Raw genomic sequence first — 19,538 nt, 5'->3', positions numbered from 1 at the left:
GTGAGTCAGTTGTTGTTTGCTGATGATACAGCGCAGGTGGCTGATTTGGGTGAGGAACTGCAGAAGCTGGTGACTGACTTTGGTAAAGTGTGTGAAAGAAGAAAGCTGAGGGTAAATGTGAATAAGAGCAAAGTAATAAGGTTCAGTAGGGTTGATGGACAAGTCAACTGGGAGGTAAGTTTAAATGGAGAAAAACTGGAGGAAGTGAAGTGTTTTAGATATCTGGGAGTGGATTTAGCAGTGGATGGAACCATAGAAGTGGAAGTGAGTCACAGGGTGGGGGAGGGGGTGAAGGTTCTGGGAGCGCTGAAGAATGTGTGGAAGGTGAGAATGTTATCTCAGAGCAGAAATGGGTATGTTTGAAAGAATAGTGGTTCCAACAATGTTATATGGTTGAGAGGTGTGGGCTGTAGATAGGGTTGTGCGGAGGAGGATTGATGTTTTGGAAATGAGATGTTTGAGGACAGTATGTGGTTTGAGGTGGTTTGATCAAGTAAGTAATGAAAGGGTAAGAGAGATGTGTGGTAATAAAAAGAGTGTGGTTGAGAGAGCAGGAGTGGGTGTATTGAAATGGTTTGGTCTCATGGAGAAAATGAGTGAGAAAAGATTGACAATGAGAATATATGTGTCAGAGGTGGAGGGAACAAGAAGTGGGAGACCAAATTGGAGGTGGAAAGATGGAGTGAAAAAGATTTTGAGCAACCGGGGCCTGAACATACATGAGGGTGAAAGGCGTGCAAGGAATAGAGTGAATTGGAATGACGTGGTATACCGGGGTTGACGTGCTGTCAATGGATTGAACTAGGGCATGTGAAACGTCTGGGGTAAACCATGGAAAGTTTTGTAGGGCCTTGATGTGGAAAGGGAGCTGTGGTTTCAGTGCATTATACATGACAGCTAGAGACTGAATGTGAACGAACGTGGCCTTTGTTGTCCTTTCCTAGCGCTACCTCGTGCGCGCGAGGGGGGGTGCCATTTCATGTGTGACAGGGTGGCGACGGAATGGATGAAGGCAGCAAGTATGAATATGTACATGTGTATATATGTATATGTGTGTATGTATATGTATGTATACGCTGACATGTATAGGTATGTATGTGGGCATGTATGTATATACATGTGTATGTGGGTGGGTTGGGCCATTCTTTTGTCTGTTTCCTTGTGCTACCTCGCTAATGCGGGAGACAGTGACAAAGTATAATAAATGAATAAAATAAAATAAAAGTTGATGTTTGATTCAACCACTTATCCAAAAATGTCACTCACAATGTACCAACACACATGGGCACAGTGTACCACCACAACTGGGAAAAATAGTATCTCAGATACCCACAGATCATCAAAAAGAGAGCAGACACACACTAATGGAGGTGCTCCCTGAACACAGTGCAGCTTACTCAAGTTTTTGGAGGGTCATCATTCAAGCAGACCTATTATGTACAAGTTGGGCAGAGAGTAAGAAGGGGTCCCTGATTGATATACATATTGAATATTAAGTCTGGCAGTACAGTTTCTAAGGTTTTCAGTAACAGTGGGAATGGGAATACATCAGTTTTTAATTTGAATGCCTAGAGTATTGCCACTCTCAGCAAAACAGAGTTTAAAATACTGTGCATGTATAAGATATCCAAACAACAAATACTGTGAGTGGGTTACTTGTGGGTGAACAAATATATTTAGAACTGATGGAAAGAAGTATTAATGTGAGTGAATATTTAGATGGTAAAATAAAATCTACCTGAAGGCAACACTGACAATGGTTTATTAAAATTATTCACTGGATAAAACCTATTTGCATGATATCAATAACTAACTATTTAACTTGTTTTTTTTTTTGTGAGAGAGCTGTGTGAGACTTTTATACTGCATAAACAAAGAAAATTAGAGGACAATAAATGTAAGTAGGTAAACTGATCCAAGTTAGTCCAGACATATCACTAAAGGCCATTAAGTTGAACCTGCTATTCATCATTAAAGTTGTTCAGTTTTACCCTCCTTAATGTAATATTAGTTACAAATGGATTTACATAAGGGAAAAGAGCAAGACCAGGCAACTGTGACAAGATCCACTAAAAAGGAAGGAAGAGGAATTGATAAAAGGTATCACCTGAGAATAAAAGGCCAGAAATGGCTGGAATAAAAAAAAATTAGATCAGAGATTAATGAAATTAGAGATGGAAGTACATTTCCGTTTAAACTTACCTCCCAACTGACTTGGCCCTCAACCCTACTGAACCTAATAACCTTGCTCTTATTCACATTTACTCTCTCTTTCACACACTTTACCAAACTCAGTCACCAACTTCTGCAGTTTCTCACCCGAATCAGCCAACAGTACTGTACCATCAGCGAACAACTCACTCATTTTCATGCCCTCTCATCCACAACAGACTGCATACCTACCACTCTCTCCAAAACTCTTACATTTATCTCCCTAACCACCCTATCCTTAAACAAATTAAACAACCATGGAGACATGACATACCAAGGCCGCAAAATGACCTTCACTGTGAACTAATCACTTTCCTCTCTTCCTACTCGTAAACATGCCTTACATCCTTGATATACTCTTAATACCTTTCACGAAGCATCTCTTATCAACCCTATCATATGCCTTCTCCAGATCCATAAATGCTACATAGAAATCCATGTTTTTTTTTAAATATTTATCACATACATTCTTCAAAGCAAACACCTGGGCCACACATCCTCTACCATCTATATATGTATATCCTTAATGGGATAGCCTTGAATAGGGCCTCAGCTACCCGTGCTGTCTCAGCTAACATATATTTACCCTACTTTTGCTATATTTGATAAGGATGACTCAAACACAATGCGTAGTTCAAAGGTGGACCTAAATGTCCTAGCTGACATCAGATGCTATGAAAAAATCCACCATAAAATGACAATGAAGGCTACACAGAGAACACAGGATTTCTCTTTGAAGAAAAACAACGTTCATAAGGAGAACCAGCTATTAACATCTAGCAGCTTAATAGCTGAACCCACTTGGCCATTACCACCACCTTCGTCAACTATGTAATCTGACCCAGAACACCTTCCCCAGTGACTCCATTGCCTCTTCCCTCTCCATCAGCACCATCAAACAATTCAGATACAACAGTAAACATAAGTGGTGTTCTTATTTTTAGCATTTATTTACTAGAATTCATTGTACAGTACGTGTATTATAGTATTCTACATTTCCTGGTACTTGAATACTGCAGTTTTTGCCTGGTATACATGGGTTTGGGTAGAGAAAGGTGGTTGTAATGGGTGATATGAAGGTGGGATGTGATGAAATTGGTGAGATAGTTGGCAAATGGGGAGTGCTTGGAGTAAATTATAATGGAAGTTATCCTGTGGATATCTATGCTAACAAGGGTTTATCCCTTGCAAAAAAGTTTTTCAGCTCAAGATTATTCACAGATGTACATGGATGAGAAATGATGGAAGAGAAGGACAAAAGGGTCTGATTGATTATGTAGCAATGGATGAAAGGTTGAGAAAGGTTGTACTGGATGTTTAATTTGTTTGGGGATTCTTTGGAGATTCTGACCATTTTGCAGGTCATGTGAAGGTGAGGATCAGAGAGAAGTGAAGCTACAGCGTAAAGAAGAATGGAGGTAAAAGTGCTTGCAATGGAGATGAATCCAAAAAATGCAAGGAGGAATATGAAAGAAAGGTGATAGAAAGTTTAGATGAAAGTGCAGTAAGTGTAGAGTAGAGATGCAGTCATACATAAAGAGGTGTTTAAAATGTTTAGAAAAAGACTGCTAAAGGATGTAAAATTAGTAGATGAATACAAGGTTGTGAGATATAATGGACAGATGAGATTAGAAATGTGTTAAGGATGTATGGGGTATAGGTTACATGCTTTATCAACCCGTCAATTGATGCTCGGAGGGCAAAAATGGGTATGTTTGAAGGAACAGCAGTTCCTACAATATTAAATGGTTACGAGGCATGGGCTATAGATAGGGTTGTATGTGCTGTGGTGGTTTGATCGAGTAAGTAATGAAAGGGTAAGAGATGAGTGGAAATAAAAAAAGTGGTTGAGAGAGCAGAAGAGGGTGTTGAAATGGATTGGACATATGGAGAGAATGAGTGAGGAAAGATTGACAAAGAAGATATATGTGTCAGAGGTGGAGGGAACAAGAAGTGGGAGACCAAATTGGAGGTGGAAGGATGGAGTGAAAAAGATTTTGAGCGATTGAGGTCTGAACATACAGGAGGGCAAGAGGTATGCAAGGAATAGAGTGAATTGGAATGATATGCTTTACCAGGGTTGACATGCTGTCAATGAACTGAACCAGGCCATGTGAAATGTCTAGGGTAAACCATGGAAAGGTCTGAGGGCCTGGATGTGGAAAGGGAGTTGTGGTTTCTGTCCAATACACATGACAGCTAGAGACTGTGTGAATGAATGTGGCTTTTTTTTGTCTGTTTTCCTGGGTAGCAATGCTGTTTCCTGTGGGACAGGGTAGTGACAGGAATGGATGAAGGCAAGCAAGTATGAATATGTACATGTGTATATATGTATATACCCTAGCCTGAGCCAGGTACCCATTTTATCAACCAACCCCTGGGGTGGACGAACAGCTGGGTTGACTGTGGATCAACTGCCGTAACCAGAATTCGAACCTAAGCGCTAGACCATGGGTGGCCCATGAATGCATCATGGTCAGGAATGCTAACAGCTTTACCGAAGGAGTCCATAAGTCATCTAGCCTCTTGCTAGAGAATGAACGCAGTTGCTCGAGCTCCCCTTTTGCAAACTTCTCCTGGAGTTCTTTCTCCAACTGAAGATCCTCATTCCAGAACTTTTCTTTGTGCAATTCTAGGAACTCCTGCACATCACTCTCAAGCATAGCAAATCAGAACTCCTCCACATCACCCTCTTTTTATTTTCATTTCTACAATGTGTGTACACATTCTTGATACACTGGTGGTGACACTAAAGCCCTGGTATCCATGAACAAAGGGCACAGCTTCCACCACATACCCCACATACAAACACTCTTGATTTCCTTCCAGGGCTCATCAGTGATGATGATGATGGCATCCCTGACGGTGAATGAATTCCAGAATTCCTTAACAGTCATCTGGTCATTCTATGTAGCCTTCATGAGCTTCCCAAATGTTTTCCATAAATAGTAGGCCTTGAGAGTACATTTCACCCATTGGTCCATTGGCTGGATTAGAGACGTAGTGTTGAGAGGAAGAAAGACTAATGTTCTTATTAAGGTCCTGTACTGAAAGTGGATGGCCAGGGGCACTATCACTAAGAAGGAGAATCTAGAAGCATATATTCTCCTTCAGCTTTACATGGAGCTTTGCAGCAAAATAATCACAGAAATCTTTGCCTGTTATACACCCCAATGGGCTGGATTAATAACATACAGGTAAAAATTGCTTGAAGTACCACTTGAGAGCCCCAGGATTTTCTGAATGGAAGACCATTAATGATTTAAGCTTCTTATTACCTTCGGCACTACCCCTACAAGCAGTGAGAGGTGATCCTTGGTAGCTTGAAATCCTGGTAAAGTCTTCTCATGGGAAATGTACATTTTGAAAGGCAATCTCTTCCAAAATAATCTGGTCTCATCCTCATTAAAACTCTGCCTAGAAGAATGAACACCTTCCTCGATAATGACCTTGAGGATTACTAGGAAATTATAGGTAGCAACGACATGAGCAGAAGTAGCCTCATCAGTCATCTAGTTGTGGTGGTGATTGAAGCATTTCCTAAAATTTGCAATCAAACAAAACTTGCTTGAAATGTCTTTGATACTACTTTCATGGCCAAATCATCATATATACTCCAGATACATGCTTCTATCACAAGCATGCTGATACAAGCATTTTCACAAGTTTAGCATTTGATCCATGTGCTCAACAGTCATTCCATTCTCTCCATAATTGAACTTCACGAATATAAACTTTCTGATACACTGAATAATGCTCCACTCTTGGCACTCTCCTTGATCTTCTCTGCACTATCATGGATAGCATGTAAAGCAGATAAATTAAGTCCAACAACATGCTTAATATCAGCTGTTGATTCATCTCTCTCATAACGTTTAAGCACGTCCATCTTAACCTCAGTGGCGACGGCCTTACACTTATTAACACTACTGGTACCAGTAGAACTTGAAAGATGCTTTGGTGGCATGATAAAAGGGGCAAAACGCAAGCAATACACAGTATACTGCATCAACATTTTTGTTTAAAAACCATGGTGACATCACACAGCCCAGCCTTACACCCACAGGTATACTGAAACTTTTGCTAGACTCTCCATCCATTCTTGCATATGCATTTGCTCCTCTATTGAAGGGTTTCACCACCACACAAAAGATGTTCCCCTACCCCATGTAGCCTAAACACATCCCATAAAGCATTCTACTTGAACCTATCACACACATTATCCAGATCCATAAAAGCCTCTTGCCTTTCACTAGATACTTTTCCAGTTATTCTCCACCACAGATCTAATCCTTTTACTACCTCTTCTCTGTTTACCAAATCATTTTCCCTAACCCTCTCACTTTGCACACCACCTCGACCAAAACACCCTATATCTGCCACTCTATCATCAAACACATTCAACAAACCTTCAAAATACTCACTCCATCTCCTCCTCACATCACCACTACTTGTTATCACCTCCCCATTTGCGCCCTTCACTGAAGTTCCCATTTGCTCCCTTGTCTTACGCACTTTATTTACCTCCTTCCAGAACATCTTTTTATTCTCCCTAAAATTTAATGATACTCTCTCACCCCAACTCTCATTTGCCCTTTTTTTCACCTCTTGCACCTTTCTCTTGACCTCCTGTCTCTTTCTTTTATACATCTCCCACTCAATTGCATTTTTTCCCTGTGGAAGATGAAAGCCGGCAAGGCAGCAGGTTTGGATGGTATTGCAGTGGAATTTATTAAAAAAGGGGGTGACTGTATTGTTGACTGGTTGGTAAGGTTATTTAATGTATGTATGACTCATGGTGAGGTGCCTGAGGATTGGCGGAATGCATGCATAGTGCCATTGTACAAAGGCAAAGGGGATAAGAGTGAGTGCTCAAATTACAGAGGTATAAGTTTGTTGAGTATTCCTGGTAGATTATATGGGAGGGTATTGATTGAGAGGGTGAAGGAATGTACAGAGCATCAGATTGGGGAAGAGCAGTGTGGTTTCAGAAGTGGTAGAGGATGTGTGGATCAGGTGTTTGCTTTGAAGAATGTATGTGAGAAATACTTAGAAAAGCAAATGGATTTGTATGTAGCATTTATGGATCTGGAGAAGGCATATGATAGAGTTGATCGAGATGCTCTGTGGAAGGTATTAAGAATATATGGTGTGGGAGGCAAGTTGTTAGAAGCAGTGAAAAGTTTTTATCGAGGATGTAAGGCATGTGTACGTGTAGGAAGAGAGGAAAGTGATTGGTTCTCAGTGAATGTAGGTTTGTGGCAGGGGTGTGTGATGTCTCCATGGTTGTTTAATTTGTTTATGGATGGGGTTGTTAGGGAGGTGAATGCAAGAGTTTTGGAAAGAGGGGCAAGTATGAAGTCTGTTGGGGATGAGAGAGCTTGGGAAGTGAGTCAGTTGTTGTTCGCTGATGATACAGCGCTGGTGGCTGATTCATGTGAGAAACTGCAGAAGCTGGTGACTGAGTTTGGTAAAGTGTGTGAAAGAAGAAAGTTAAGAGTAAATGTGAATAAGAGCAAGGTTATTAGGTACAGTAGGGTTGAGGGTCAAGTCAATTGGGAGGTGAGTTTGAATGGAGAAAAACTGGAGGAAGTGAAGTGTTTTAGATATCTGGGAGTGGATCTGGCAGCGGATGGAACCATGGAAGCGGAAGTGGATCATAGGATGGGGGAGGGGGCGAAAATTCTGGGAGCCTTGAAGAATGTGTGGAAGTCGAGAACATTATCTCGGAAAGCAAAAATGGGTATGTTTGAAGGAATAGTGGTTCCAACAATGTTGTATGGTTGCGAGGCGTGGGCTATGGATAGAGTGGTGCGCAGGAGGATGGATGTGCTGGAAATGAGATGTTTGAGGACAATGTGTGGTGTGAGGTGGTTTGATCGAGTAAGTAACGTAAGGGTAAGAGAGACGTGTGGAAATAAAAAGAGCGTGGTTGAGAGAGCAGAAGAGGGTGTTTTGAAATGGTTTGGGCACATGGAGAGAATGAGTGAGGAAAGATTGACCAAGAGGATATATGTGTCGGAGGTGGAGGGAACGAGGAGAAGAGGGAGACCAAATTGGAGGTGGAAAGATGGAGTGAAAAAGATTTTGTGTGATCGGGGCCTGAACATGCAGGAGGGTGAAAGGAGGGCAAGGAATAGAGTGAATTGGAGCGATGTGGTATACCGGGGTTGACGTGCTGTCAGTGGATTGAATCAGGGCATGTGAAGCGTCTGGGGTAAACCATGGAAAGCTGTGTAGGTATGTGAATTTGCGTGTGTGGACGTATGTATATACATGTGTATGGGGGTGGGTTGGGCCATTTCTTTCGTCTGTTTCCTTGCGCTACCTCGCAAACGTGGGAGACAGCAAAAAAAAAAAAAAAAAAAAAAAAAAAGATCTAATCCACACATCCACAATCTTTTAACTCCCCTGTTCCTCACATATTTCATCATGCTGTCAAATCAACATTCTTGCATACACTTTCCTTAGTATACTTAACAGATTTATTCCCCTGTAACTACTAAATACATCTTTACCACATTTTTCTTTGAATAAGGGAACAATAATAGCTTTCACCCAATCGTCAAGCATAACCTTCTGCTTCCATGCTACATTACATTTCAGATTTATCCACTCATCACATTTTTTTCTCCATACTTCAATATTTCAATTGGAATTCCATATACTCCTGGAGCAATTCCTGCCTTCAACCTCATTATCATCCTTTTTTTCCTCTGTTCTTGCTACTGGCCCATGCACTTGTATCCTTTTTCTTTCATCCTCCATACCTATGCATGTAACAACAGCTGCCTCAGCTTCCACCACATTCATCAATTATTCAAAATAATCTTTCCATCTTTCTTTCACTTCTTTTTTTATTCCATCACTTCCTTCTTTACTTCTTACATTTACATTTCCACTCTTAAGTCCATCTCTTTCCTTTTTCACCTCCTTCCAGCACTACAATTTCTTACTTTTCTTAAACTTTTCACTCAACTTTCTTTCAAAATCTTTATCTACTCTTTGCTTTCTTCTATCATCTGTCTACCATGCACTTCCACTTTTATTCTTATATTTCATAACCTTGTATCCAATACTAATTCTGCAGCCTTTAACAGTCTTTCTATAAACATTTTAAACACTTCATTCACACATGACTGCATCCCTACATTTTCTGCGCTATCATCTAAACTTTCTGTAACCCTTCTTTGATATTCCTTGTATTCCTTCATATTTATCCTCTCCGTTACCAACACTTTTACCTCTCCATTTTTCCTTACTCCATTTCTCCTTGACCCTAGTAAAAAAAAAAATGTTTCACCTGTAGGTGTATGTAGAGTGAAATCACACCTACTAGAAGCCCATAATTATCATATACTATCAAGAATAAGGATGATCTATACTGCCATCCAGGTCACACAGTACACACACTCATATCAGACTAAAGGAAATTATACCACTTTTTAGGGTATTTTCATGGATATAAGATAAAAATCTCTTTTTTTTTTTATGGTGTGATGATCCCTTCATAAAAATGCACAGTGAAGGTGTTAAAGAGGATTTTTTCCTTTGAACAATATTTAGTTTTACTGAACAGATGTTCTGAAATAAAGCACCTCATGCAGGCAGATCTCAAACTGGTACAAGTTACATTTGTGTGAATCTACAGTAACCACACATAACCCTCACTGTATTTGGCAGTTCATGCATGGTCACTCATATGGGTGAGCCTAAGTCTGATTAAATATATCAGGCTTAATACACGCAGGAATTTTTATTATCATCTATTTATTCATTATACTTTATAGGTCTCCGGCGTTAGCGAGGTAGCACAAGGAAACAGATGAAAGAATGGCCCAACTCACCCACATACACATGTATATACATACAAGTCCACACACGCACATATACATACCTATATATTTCAACGTATACATATCTATACATACACAGACATATACATATATACACAAGTACATATTTCATACTTGCTGCCTTTATTCATTCCTGTTGTCACCCCGCCACACATGAAATGATACCCCTCTCCCCTCCCACACACACACACCTAGTAGCGCTAGGAAAAGACAACAAAGGCCACGTTCATTCACACTCAGTCTCTAGCTGTCATGTATAATGCACTGAAACCACAGCTTCCTTTCCACATCCAGGCCACACAAAACTTTCCATGGTTGACCCCAGATGCTTCACATGCCATGGTTCAATCCATTGACAGCATGTTGACCCCAGTATACCACATCATTCCAATTCACTCTATTCCTTCTTCGCCTTTCACCCTTCTGCATGTTCAGCCCCTGATCGCTCAAAATCTTTTTCACTCCATCCTTCCACCTCCAATTTGGTCTCCCACTTTTCCTCGTTCCCTCCACCTCTGACACATATATCCTCTTTGTCAATCTTTCTTCAGTCATTCTCTCCATGTGACCAAACCATTTCAATACACCCTCTTCTGTTCTCTCAACCACACTCTTTTTATTACCGCACATCTCTCCTACCCTTTCATTAGTTACTCAATCAAACCACCTCACACAACATATTGTCCTCAAACATCTCATTTCCAACACATGTACCCTCCTCTGAACAACCCTATCTATATCCCACACCTCGCATCCATGTAACATTGTTGGAACTACTATTCCTTCAAACATACCCATTTTGGTCTCTGAGATAATGTTCTCGCCTTCCACACATTCTTTGGTGCTCCTAGAACTTTCGCCCCCTTCCCCACCCTGTGACTCACTTCCGCTTCCATGGTTCCATCTGCTGCCAAATCCACTCCCAGATATCTAATACACTTCACTTCCTCCAGGTTTTCTCCATTCAAACTTACCTCCCAATTGACTTGTCCCTCAACCCTACTGTACCTAATAACCTTGCTCTTATTCACATTTACTCTCAGCTTTCTTCTTTCACACTATTTACCAAACTCAGGCACCAGCTTCTGCAGTTTCTCACCCAAATCAGCCACCAGCACTGTATCATCAGCGAACAACAACTGACTCGCTTCCCAAGCCCTCTCATCCACAACAGACTACTTACTTGCCCCTCTCTCCAAAACTCTTGTATTCACCTCCCTAACAACCCTACCCATAAACAAATTAAACAACCATGAAGACATCACGCACCCCTGCCACAAACTGACATTCACTGAGAACCAATCACTTTCCTCTCTTCCTACTCGTACACATGCCTTACATCCTCGATAAAACCTTTTCACTGCTTCTAGCAACTTGCCTCCCACACCATATACTCTTAATACCTTGCACAAAGCATCTCAATCAACTCAATCATATGCCTTTTCCAGATCCATAAAATGCTACATACAAATCCATTTGTTTTTCTTAGTATTTTTTACATACACTCTTCAATGCAAAGACCTGATCCACACACCCTCTACTTTTCTGAAACCACACTGCTCTTTCCCAATCTGATGCTCTGTATATGCCTTCACCCTCTCAATCAATACCCTCCCATACAATTTCCCAGGAATTATATATTCATATTCGGTTTGAAGTTTTGAAAATCGAACATGTTTGACTAACTCTTTTAAACAACCATCTTTCAGTTGGAAACGTTACTGGAAATTTATAATGTTTGATGACATCAATCAATTAAAAAAATGTAAGTTGCTGACTCGGGTAGAGCCATTATTTATGCCTAACACAGGTTATAAGAAAAATATAAATTTCACTGAAGTTTATTCAACAGTTAGTGCTGTTTCATGGAATAATCTGATGATATGATCTGTTCAGACTATACTTTCTATTAAATGCATTAGTAGTAAACCTAATTACAATCAGCATTAATTCTAATTCAAAAGTACTAGGATAAATGCTGAGGAAAAGTTTTAACCACCTGTATCTCTAACTATTGATGCAAACTTTTGCATTTGGTAATTGTATCTCCTTGAATTTAAATAATCTTTACCAGCTGCAACATTGGTGGCCAAATCCATCTGTTCAGCATATAACTTTGTACTTATGATACATTTCTAAGCTGTCATTTTCACTAAGGTTATCTGAAAAACCTGGCCATTAATATGAGTATATTATTGACATGATTTACCAAAACAGTCAGTATCATATGAAAACTTACATTTACAGCTACAAGACTACAAGATCCCCATAAGCTGTAATAAAAGAAGTCATTCATGCCTGCAAACATGACAATATTACTCTCCAGAACTCTTTGCTTTTACATCAAGCATTTCCATAAACCCAGCAGAGGAAATACTTGGTTTTAAATATTCTCAATTTTTTTTGGTGCTTGATCACCATTTCCTGCATTACCAAGGTAGCACCAGGAAACAGACAAAGAAAGATACATCCACTCACATTAACATATATACAGTAAACCCTTGATTTAATAGACTAATAGTGATGAAGAGGTGTCAGTTAATGCCAAAGTCTGCTAAATCTAATGTAACCTATGGGCCGTTTTTAACAGAATATACAATATACAGTACTGTACAATATAATAGTTAAATTATAATAAAGAATATGTAATATTTACTCTTAGACAGTGCAGTTGAAGAGTATTTTGCCATGAACAAAGTGGTAGTAGTACAGTAGTCTTATTCAGTCAACCCCACACTACCAAAAACAAGTGCAATATAAAATGGATATGATGCAGTGTTTGAGATTCTGAATTTTTAAAAATCATTATTAATTAATGTACTGTATCATTATTTGTCTAGCCCATTACATTCGAAATCCAATACATAAGGGTCCGTTAAATCGAGGGTTTACTGTATATACATATAAGCACATACAGATACATCCATACACATGTACATATTCATACCTGCTTGTCGTCATCCATTTCTGACACTACCCTGTCCCACAGGAAACAGCACAAATGCACGAAGGAAAAGGAAAAAGGATAACATACACATTCTCTTCTCCCTTACATCCGATCGCTGCCTCCTGAGTCAATAAGGCAGCACCAGGAAACAGACAAAGAAAGGTCACATCCACTCACATCCATACACATGCTGTCATGTGTAATGCAATGAAACCACAGCTCCCTATCCACATCCAGATCCCACAGACCTTTCCATGGTTTACTCCGAACGTTTCATATGCAGTGGTTCAGTCCACTGACAGAACATTGAACCCAATATATGACATCATTCCAAAGTCACTCTATTCCGTGTACACCTTTCACTTTCCTGCTTTTTCAGGCTCCAATCAATCAAAATCTTTTTCACTTCATCCTTGCATCTATAATTTGGTCTCCTAGCTCTCCTTTAAATCTCCATTTCTGACATATCCTCTTTGTCAACCTTCATTCATTCTCTCCATATGTCCAAACCACTTCAACACACCCTCTTCTGCTCTCTCAACCACACTCTTTTTGCTACCACACATCTCTCTTACCCTTTTGTTACTTATATGATCACACCACATATTGTCCTTAAACATTTCATTTCCAACACATCCTCCCTCCTCTGCACAACTCTATCTACAGTACATGCCTCACAACCATATAATAATGTTGGAATTACTATTCCTTCAAACATACCCATTTTTGCCTTCCAAGATTACGCTCTCTCTTTCCACTCATTCTTCAGTGCTCCCAGAACCTTCCTCCTCCCCTACCGTATATGACTCACTTCCATTTCCATGGTTTCAATCACTGCCAAGTCCACTTCCAGATATCTAAAACACTTCACTCCCTCCAATTTTTCTCCATTCAAACTTACATCCCACTTAACTTGTCCCTCAATTCTGCTGAACCTAATAACCTTGCTTTTATTCACAATTCTCAACTTTCTCCTTTCACAGACTCTTCCAAGTTCAAATATACTTACAAAATTCTAATATACTTACATTTCAATAAATTCAAATATACTAAAAGCTCATAGTCTGCAAAAATCTGGAATCATTGTTTTCATACTCTGGACTCTTGTTGTATTTGGTAACATTTAGCTGCCAATCTGACAACCAGTATCTTGTGAAGTCATTATGACTTCTTAGGTCACACAGATACTCAATAAATATCCTTCTTTTGTAATATGGATGTAGAAAAATTTACACAAAAATAGCACTGGCATTACTGGTGAAGATAATCCTTTTAGTGAATTTGCAGTAAACCTAATACATATGGTCAAAAACTAATAGCTGCATTTTTATACTATACACACCATATAAAATATATACAAATTAACTCACTATGGTATTTTTCACAATATTCACAAAACATATGTACAAAATATGTACATGCCCTGTTCAGAGAATCCACTCCACAAATAGCAAAATGAACATGAGACAGAGAGTCATAACTGGATTTTGGCACTGGCTGGAGGATCCTTTTAAGTTTAACAAAAATTACTCAAGTAAATACATTCTAATGGTTCAACAAAAACTTTGGACTGAAGTTCTTGGTAAAACTCATAATTTTATCCTAATTATTACTAATATTGTCTTATGTTCAAAAGTATTTTGAATTATCAGACTCTTTATCAATATCATCAATCAGAAAATCTCATTCCTGAGGACAGGGGAGGAAGAATACTTCTTACATATTTCCTGCATGTTTTAGATGGCAACTAAGAGGGCAGGGGTGAGCAACTTGAAACCCCTATCCTACTTGCATTTCAATTTCTAAAAGCTGAAACAGAAGGAGGAACCAACAAGGAATGCTCATCCTCCTCAAAGGTTCAGCCCTGGGTGACTGAATGTGTATGGATGTAACAAAGATGAGCAGTTACAAGAAACAGGTAGTATGATTGAGGAAAAGAACCTAGATATTTTAGCTCTGAGTGAAACAGAGTTTAGGGTAAGGGAGAAGAATGGTTTGAGAATGTCTTAAGGGTAAAGTAAGGGAATAGAGTGAGGGTGAGAGCTAAGGAACGGGGTGGAACTTCTGCTGAAGCATAAGTTGTGAGAATATGTGAAAGTGTAAGAAAAGGAACTCCAGACTGATGTGGGTAAAAATGAAGTGGATTACGAGAGATGGGTGATTACTGGTGTTTGTGTATCTGGCCACAAGATGAAACATGGAGAGAGAGGACACTGTTTTGTAGGAGATAAGAGAGTGTGTCAGCAGTTTTGATGTGGGAGACACGGTATTAGTGATAGGTGATTTATATGTGAATTGAACAATTTGGCAGTTGAAGGTATAATTGGGGGAGGTAAGGTAAGGTGGACAAAAATGGTGAACAGTTTGTAGAGCTGTGTGCTGAAAAAGGACTGGGGACTGGGAATACATGTTTGAAAAAGCAACATATATAGGTATACCACCTTTTAGATTTTGAAATACAGGAAGGGGAGGGTTTCCTGCCACCTTTAATTACCTTCTATGACATGCAAGGAATACACAGGTAGAATTCTTTCTCCCATACTCAAGGGGTAATCATGGAAAGGTCTATAGGGCTTGGTTGTGGATAGGGAGCTGTGGTTTTGGTGCATTACACATGACAGCTAGAAAATTACCTTGCTAATGCCAGAAACAGCAATCAAGTATGCAAGAAAAAAATAAGTATATGAGGATGAGTAAGAGAGATGGTCTGTGGGCATTATTGGAAGATACAGTAAGTGAATGTCATGCAAAAGAGAGATGTTTGGATGTGAATGTGCTGAGAGGGACAGCTTTTGGTGAGAAGAGGGAGGTGAGCTTGGACAAGAGACCTGAGTCAAGAAATACCTGGAGAGATTGAATGTAGTGACAAAAGGTGAGACTAAATGAAGCAGGGGAAATGGGAGATATTTGGGAAATCAGTGCTGGCATATGTGATGGAAGTGTGTGGTATGTAGAAGGTGATAGATGAGAAAAGTTAGTGAGTGGAGGAATGACAAAGTTAAATTACTAGTGAAAGAGAAAAGAGAGGTGTATGGGTGGTACTTACAAGAAAGGCGTGCAAGAGACCGGGACTTGTATAAGAGAAAGCACCAGGGAGTCAAGAGGAAGTTTTTTCATACCTGATTGCTGTTTCCCATGCTAACAAGGTAGCACCAGGAACAGATGAAGAAAGAGCACATCTGCTTACTGCCATATTCTAGCTTTTTAATGTGTGATGCACCAAAACAACAGCTTCACATCCTCAACCAGGGACCACACACATTTCCATGGTTGACCCTGGACACTTCACATGGTTAGGTTCAATCCATCATTACAATTCATTCTATCCTGTGGACACCATTCACCCTCCTGCACTGAACTCAAGAATCATTTTCACTCCATCCTTTCATCTCCTTTTTGGTTTCCTTGCCCTCCATCTTCCCTTGTGCGGGGGAGAGTGGATATGTTGGAAATGAAATGTTTGAGGACAGCATGTGGTGTGAGGTACTTTGATTAAGTAATAACACAGTAAGAGAGATATGTGGTCATAAAAATAGCGAGGTTGAGAGAGCAGAAGAGGGTGTGTTGAAATGGTTTGGACATATGGAGAGAATGAATGAAGAAAGGTTGACAGAAAGGCTGTACGAGTCAGAAGTGGAGGGAAAAAGGAGAACTAGAAACTAGATCACATTGAAGATGAAACAATAAAAGGAAAAGATATTCAGCAATCTGGGCCTGAACATGCAGGAGGGTGAAACGCATGCATGGAATAGAGTGAACCGGAACAATGTGGTACACTGGGGTCAATGTGCCGTCAAAAGACTGAACTAGGACACGTGAAGTGTTTGAGGTAAACCATGGAAAGGTCTGAGGGGCCTGGATGTGGATGTATATGTATGTGGCCTTTCCTTGTCTGTTTCCTGGCTAGAACTATCTTCCAGATGCAAGGGGCGATGATTTTTCCTGTGGGGCGGGATGACGCTGGAAATAAATGAGGGTGAACCAGGTACCTATTTTATCAACCATCCCCTACGAGTGGATGAACAGCTTAGTTGAGTGTGGACCAACAGCCACAATCAGGTTTTGAACCCAAGTGCTTGACCCTAGGTGAGAATGCATCACAGTCAGGAACACTAACCGCTTGTCAAAATTCGGTCTTATTCTTTAATTTTGAAATACACATGCAATTCATGCACATTATGTATATATTTCATACTGTATTCATGTCTGATTAAACTAAAATTACATAAATGTAAATGAACATCAGGGGAGGCTTCACTATGATGAATGCTCACTGAGCAACTTTCACTGAGTAGCAAAGTCATAACAGCTAAAAACTTACTTTCAGTAAGGTACAATTGTCACAGCCAATCTTTATTTGTACACTCACTCCATTACACACATTCACCAACTATATACAGCATCTTCTAAGTGATCTGAATGCACATCATCTACAGGGGATAATGTCTTTACATACAATTTGTTTAAATAAAGTAATATTTCAATCATTTTCATATTAAGTTTGTATGAAATACTGAAAGCTAAATATTTGACAGTTTCAGTATACATATTATTGCCTCTACTTACTTTTATCTAAAAGTTACAATCTAAATTTTTCTACATGAAGTAATCTATTTGTGATGTGGAAGATATTTGTAAGGTATGAATTCATCCAGGTGTATTCCACAATTATGTTAATTTCATCTGTAGTTAATACTTATACAACAATACATAACTACAGTAAATCTATCTGTCCATCTACCTATATCTCTGATGCCCATTCCCTTTGGGAACTCCCTCAAGGGGATGGCAACGGCAGTTAAGTCTCCATAATTAGTGAACTCCAGTGCCACTTCTTAGCCTTTAGTGTCTCACTCTTAACAAGTCATTGGCAGAGGGCAACTTGTACAGTGTTTGCAGAGGCTCCTATCTAATGTTCCTACTGACTTCTACCTAATACTCCTGCCTATTGTTCCTATCTACTACTTCTATTTAATGTTTTGGCCTAAATCTCCCTACTTACAACTTCTATCTATTGCTCCTACCATTTTGTCAAAAGGAAGGGCTAGCACACAGCACTCACCATGGGAAGATCTATAAAGAATGAGCTGTGTGAATTTAGTGTTGTCAAGTGCTGTGAGTGACAAGGAGAGACTATGTTTGTGGACAACATGTCAGTAGTCCATGTGTGGGGGAGACATAATGAAAAGACAGCTACCTGGGTCAAAGGAGTGCAACCTGACAACCACTTAAGTGCTGGATCACAATGAAGCTATCAACTAACTCTCCTGATACCCAGGTGGGCAGTACTGTTAACATACCTCCCTGATCATTGGCCGTCTTCCAACTAGTACCTACCTTTATTAAGGTAAAACACTACAAGAAAGAATCTGAGCTAGAATTCTACTTCAACACACTACTGCTACTTCTCAAAAATATTCTGTCTTCACCTTAGTCTTCACACATAATTTGTTATCAAACTTCTGTCCAAAATTAACATTTGCTGAAGAGTGTGTGATCTTGGAAAAAACACAGAAAATCTATGTCATTTTTTAGCTGATCCTTTGATATTCTAGCTTATCCCCTGACATTATGCATTCAGGATTAACAATTTCTTGGAACTTAGTTTCTCCTCTTTGAGATACTTAATCTCATAACACCAGTGAAGCTGTACAGTTATCCCAATTGTGAAAGCATTACATTACTTCAAGTTCCAGCAAGCTTCTTGGTAATGAAGCAGGTGAACACTGAATATTCATAACATGCTGAAATATTTTTTTGAGATGACTACGTTTCAAATTCTAATCTGTCAAATGCATGTTAGTTTATAATCAAATCAATACTCAGCATGTCATGATCATGTTAGTCCTATGATTACATCAGTGAGAATATTCTAGTCACACACTTTGTTTAGAATCTGATTTACAGAGCTCAAGCTTATCTGTATCCCTCCGTTTCCGATGTTTCTTAAGAATAAGATCTTGCGAATGTGGCATGATGTACCGGAGCTTCTCCCAAAACTTTGTATCACCCCATTTTACGTATGTTTTCATGGAGATATAAAGCTGAAGCTTCTCATCAAGTTCACTTTCTGGTGGGATCTGCAATGAATTATGAACATATACTTAAGAACATAGATATGAAAATCAAACATTAAAAGTAACTAAATCTGTATCACAAGTTGCACATTCCTATGACCTAACATTATGAAAAGCAGCTCATATAACTGCAAAAAAGCACTCAACAAAATGGTCACCTTCTGCTCTGTGAGTTACCAAATGCTCACCAGTCTACAGACTACTTTAATTCATCAATCCATTCATGTAATGGCTTAGCTCATGAAAAGTAAAGCTCACTCCTCCCTACAGCAGAAATACATCCAAAGGAGAGAGATATCTAAGATGCCTCTTTTCAGATGGCCAAGTCTATCCATGAGAAAATGAACTGGCAACTATCTGCATCTACAGTTTACACAATGTCAAAGTATATGATGTTTGTTGCACTTCAAAATATTTTTTGTACAAGATGAAAATGAAAGACATTAT

General features: G+C 39.4%; 1 protein-coding gene across 1 annotated transcript in view; it reads right to left on the bottom strand.

Moving 5' to 3' along the window:
• Window positions 1–11,896: 11,896 nt before the first annotated feature.
• LOC139745755 (protein toll-like) overlaps window positions 11,897–19,538 on the bottom strand; it is a 37,357-nt gene continuing 29,715 nt past the window's right edge. The window contains exon 6 of the mRNA XM_071656277.1: window positions 11,897–19,094. Within this exon, the coding sequence (XP_071512378.1) occupies window positions 18,891–19,094 (204 nt within the window). The 3' untranslated portion in view covers window positions 11,897–18,890. The remainder of the gene's footprint in view (window positions 19,095–19,538) is intronic.

The sequence above is a fragment of the Panulirus ornatus genome, chromosome 62, assembly GCF_036320965.1.
Source record: "Panulirus ornatus isolate Po-2019 chromosome 62, ASM3632096v1, whole genome shotgun sequence".
Lineage (NCBI taxonomy): Eukaryota > Metazoa > Arthropoda > Malacostraca > Decapoda > Palinuridae > Panulirus > Panulirus ornatus.
This window is presented reverse-complemented; position numbering and strand designations above follow the sequence as displayed.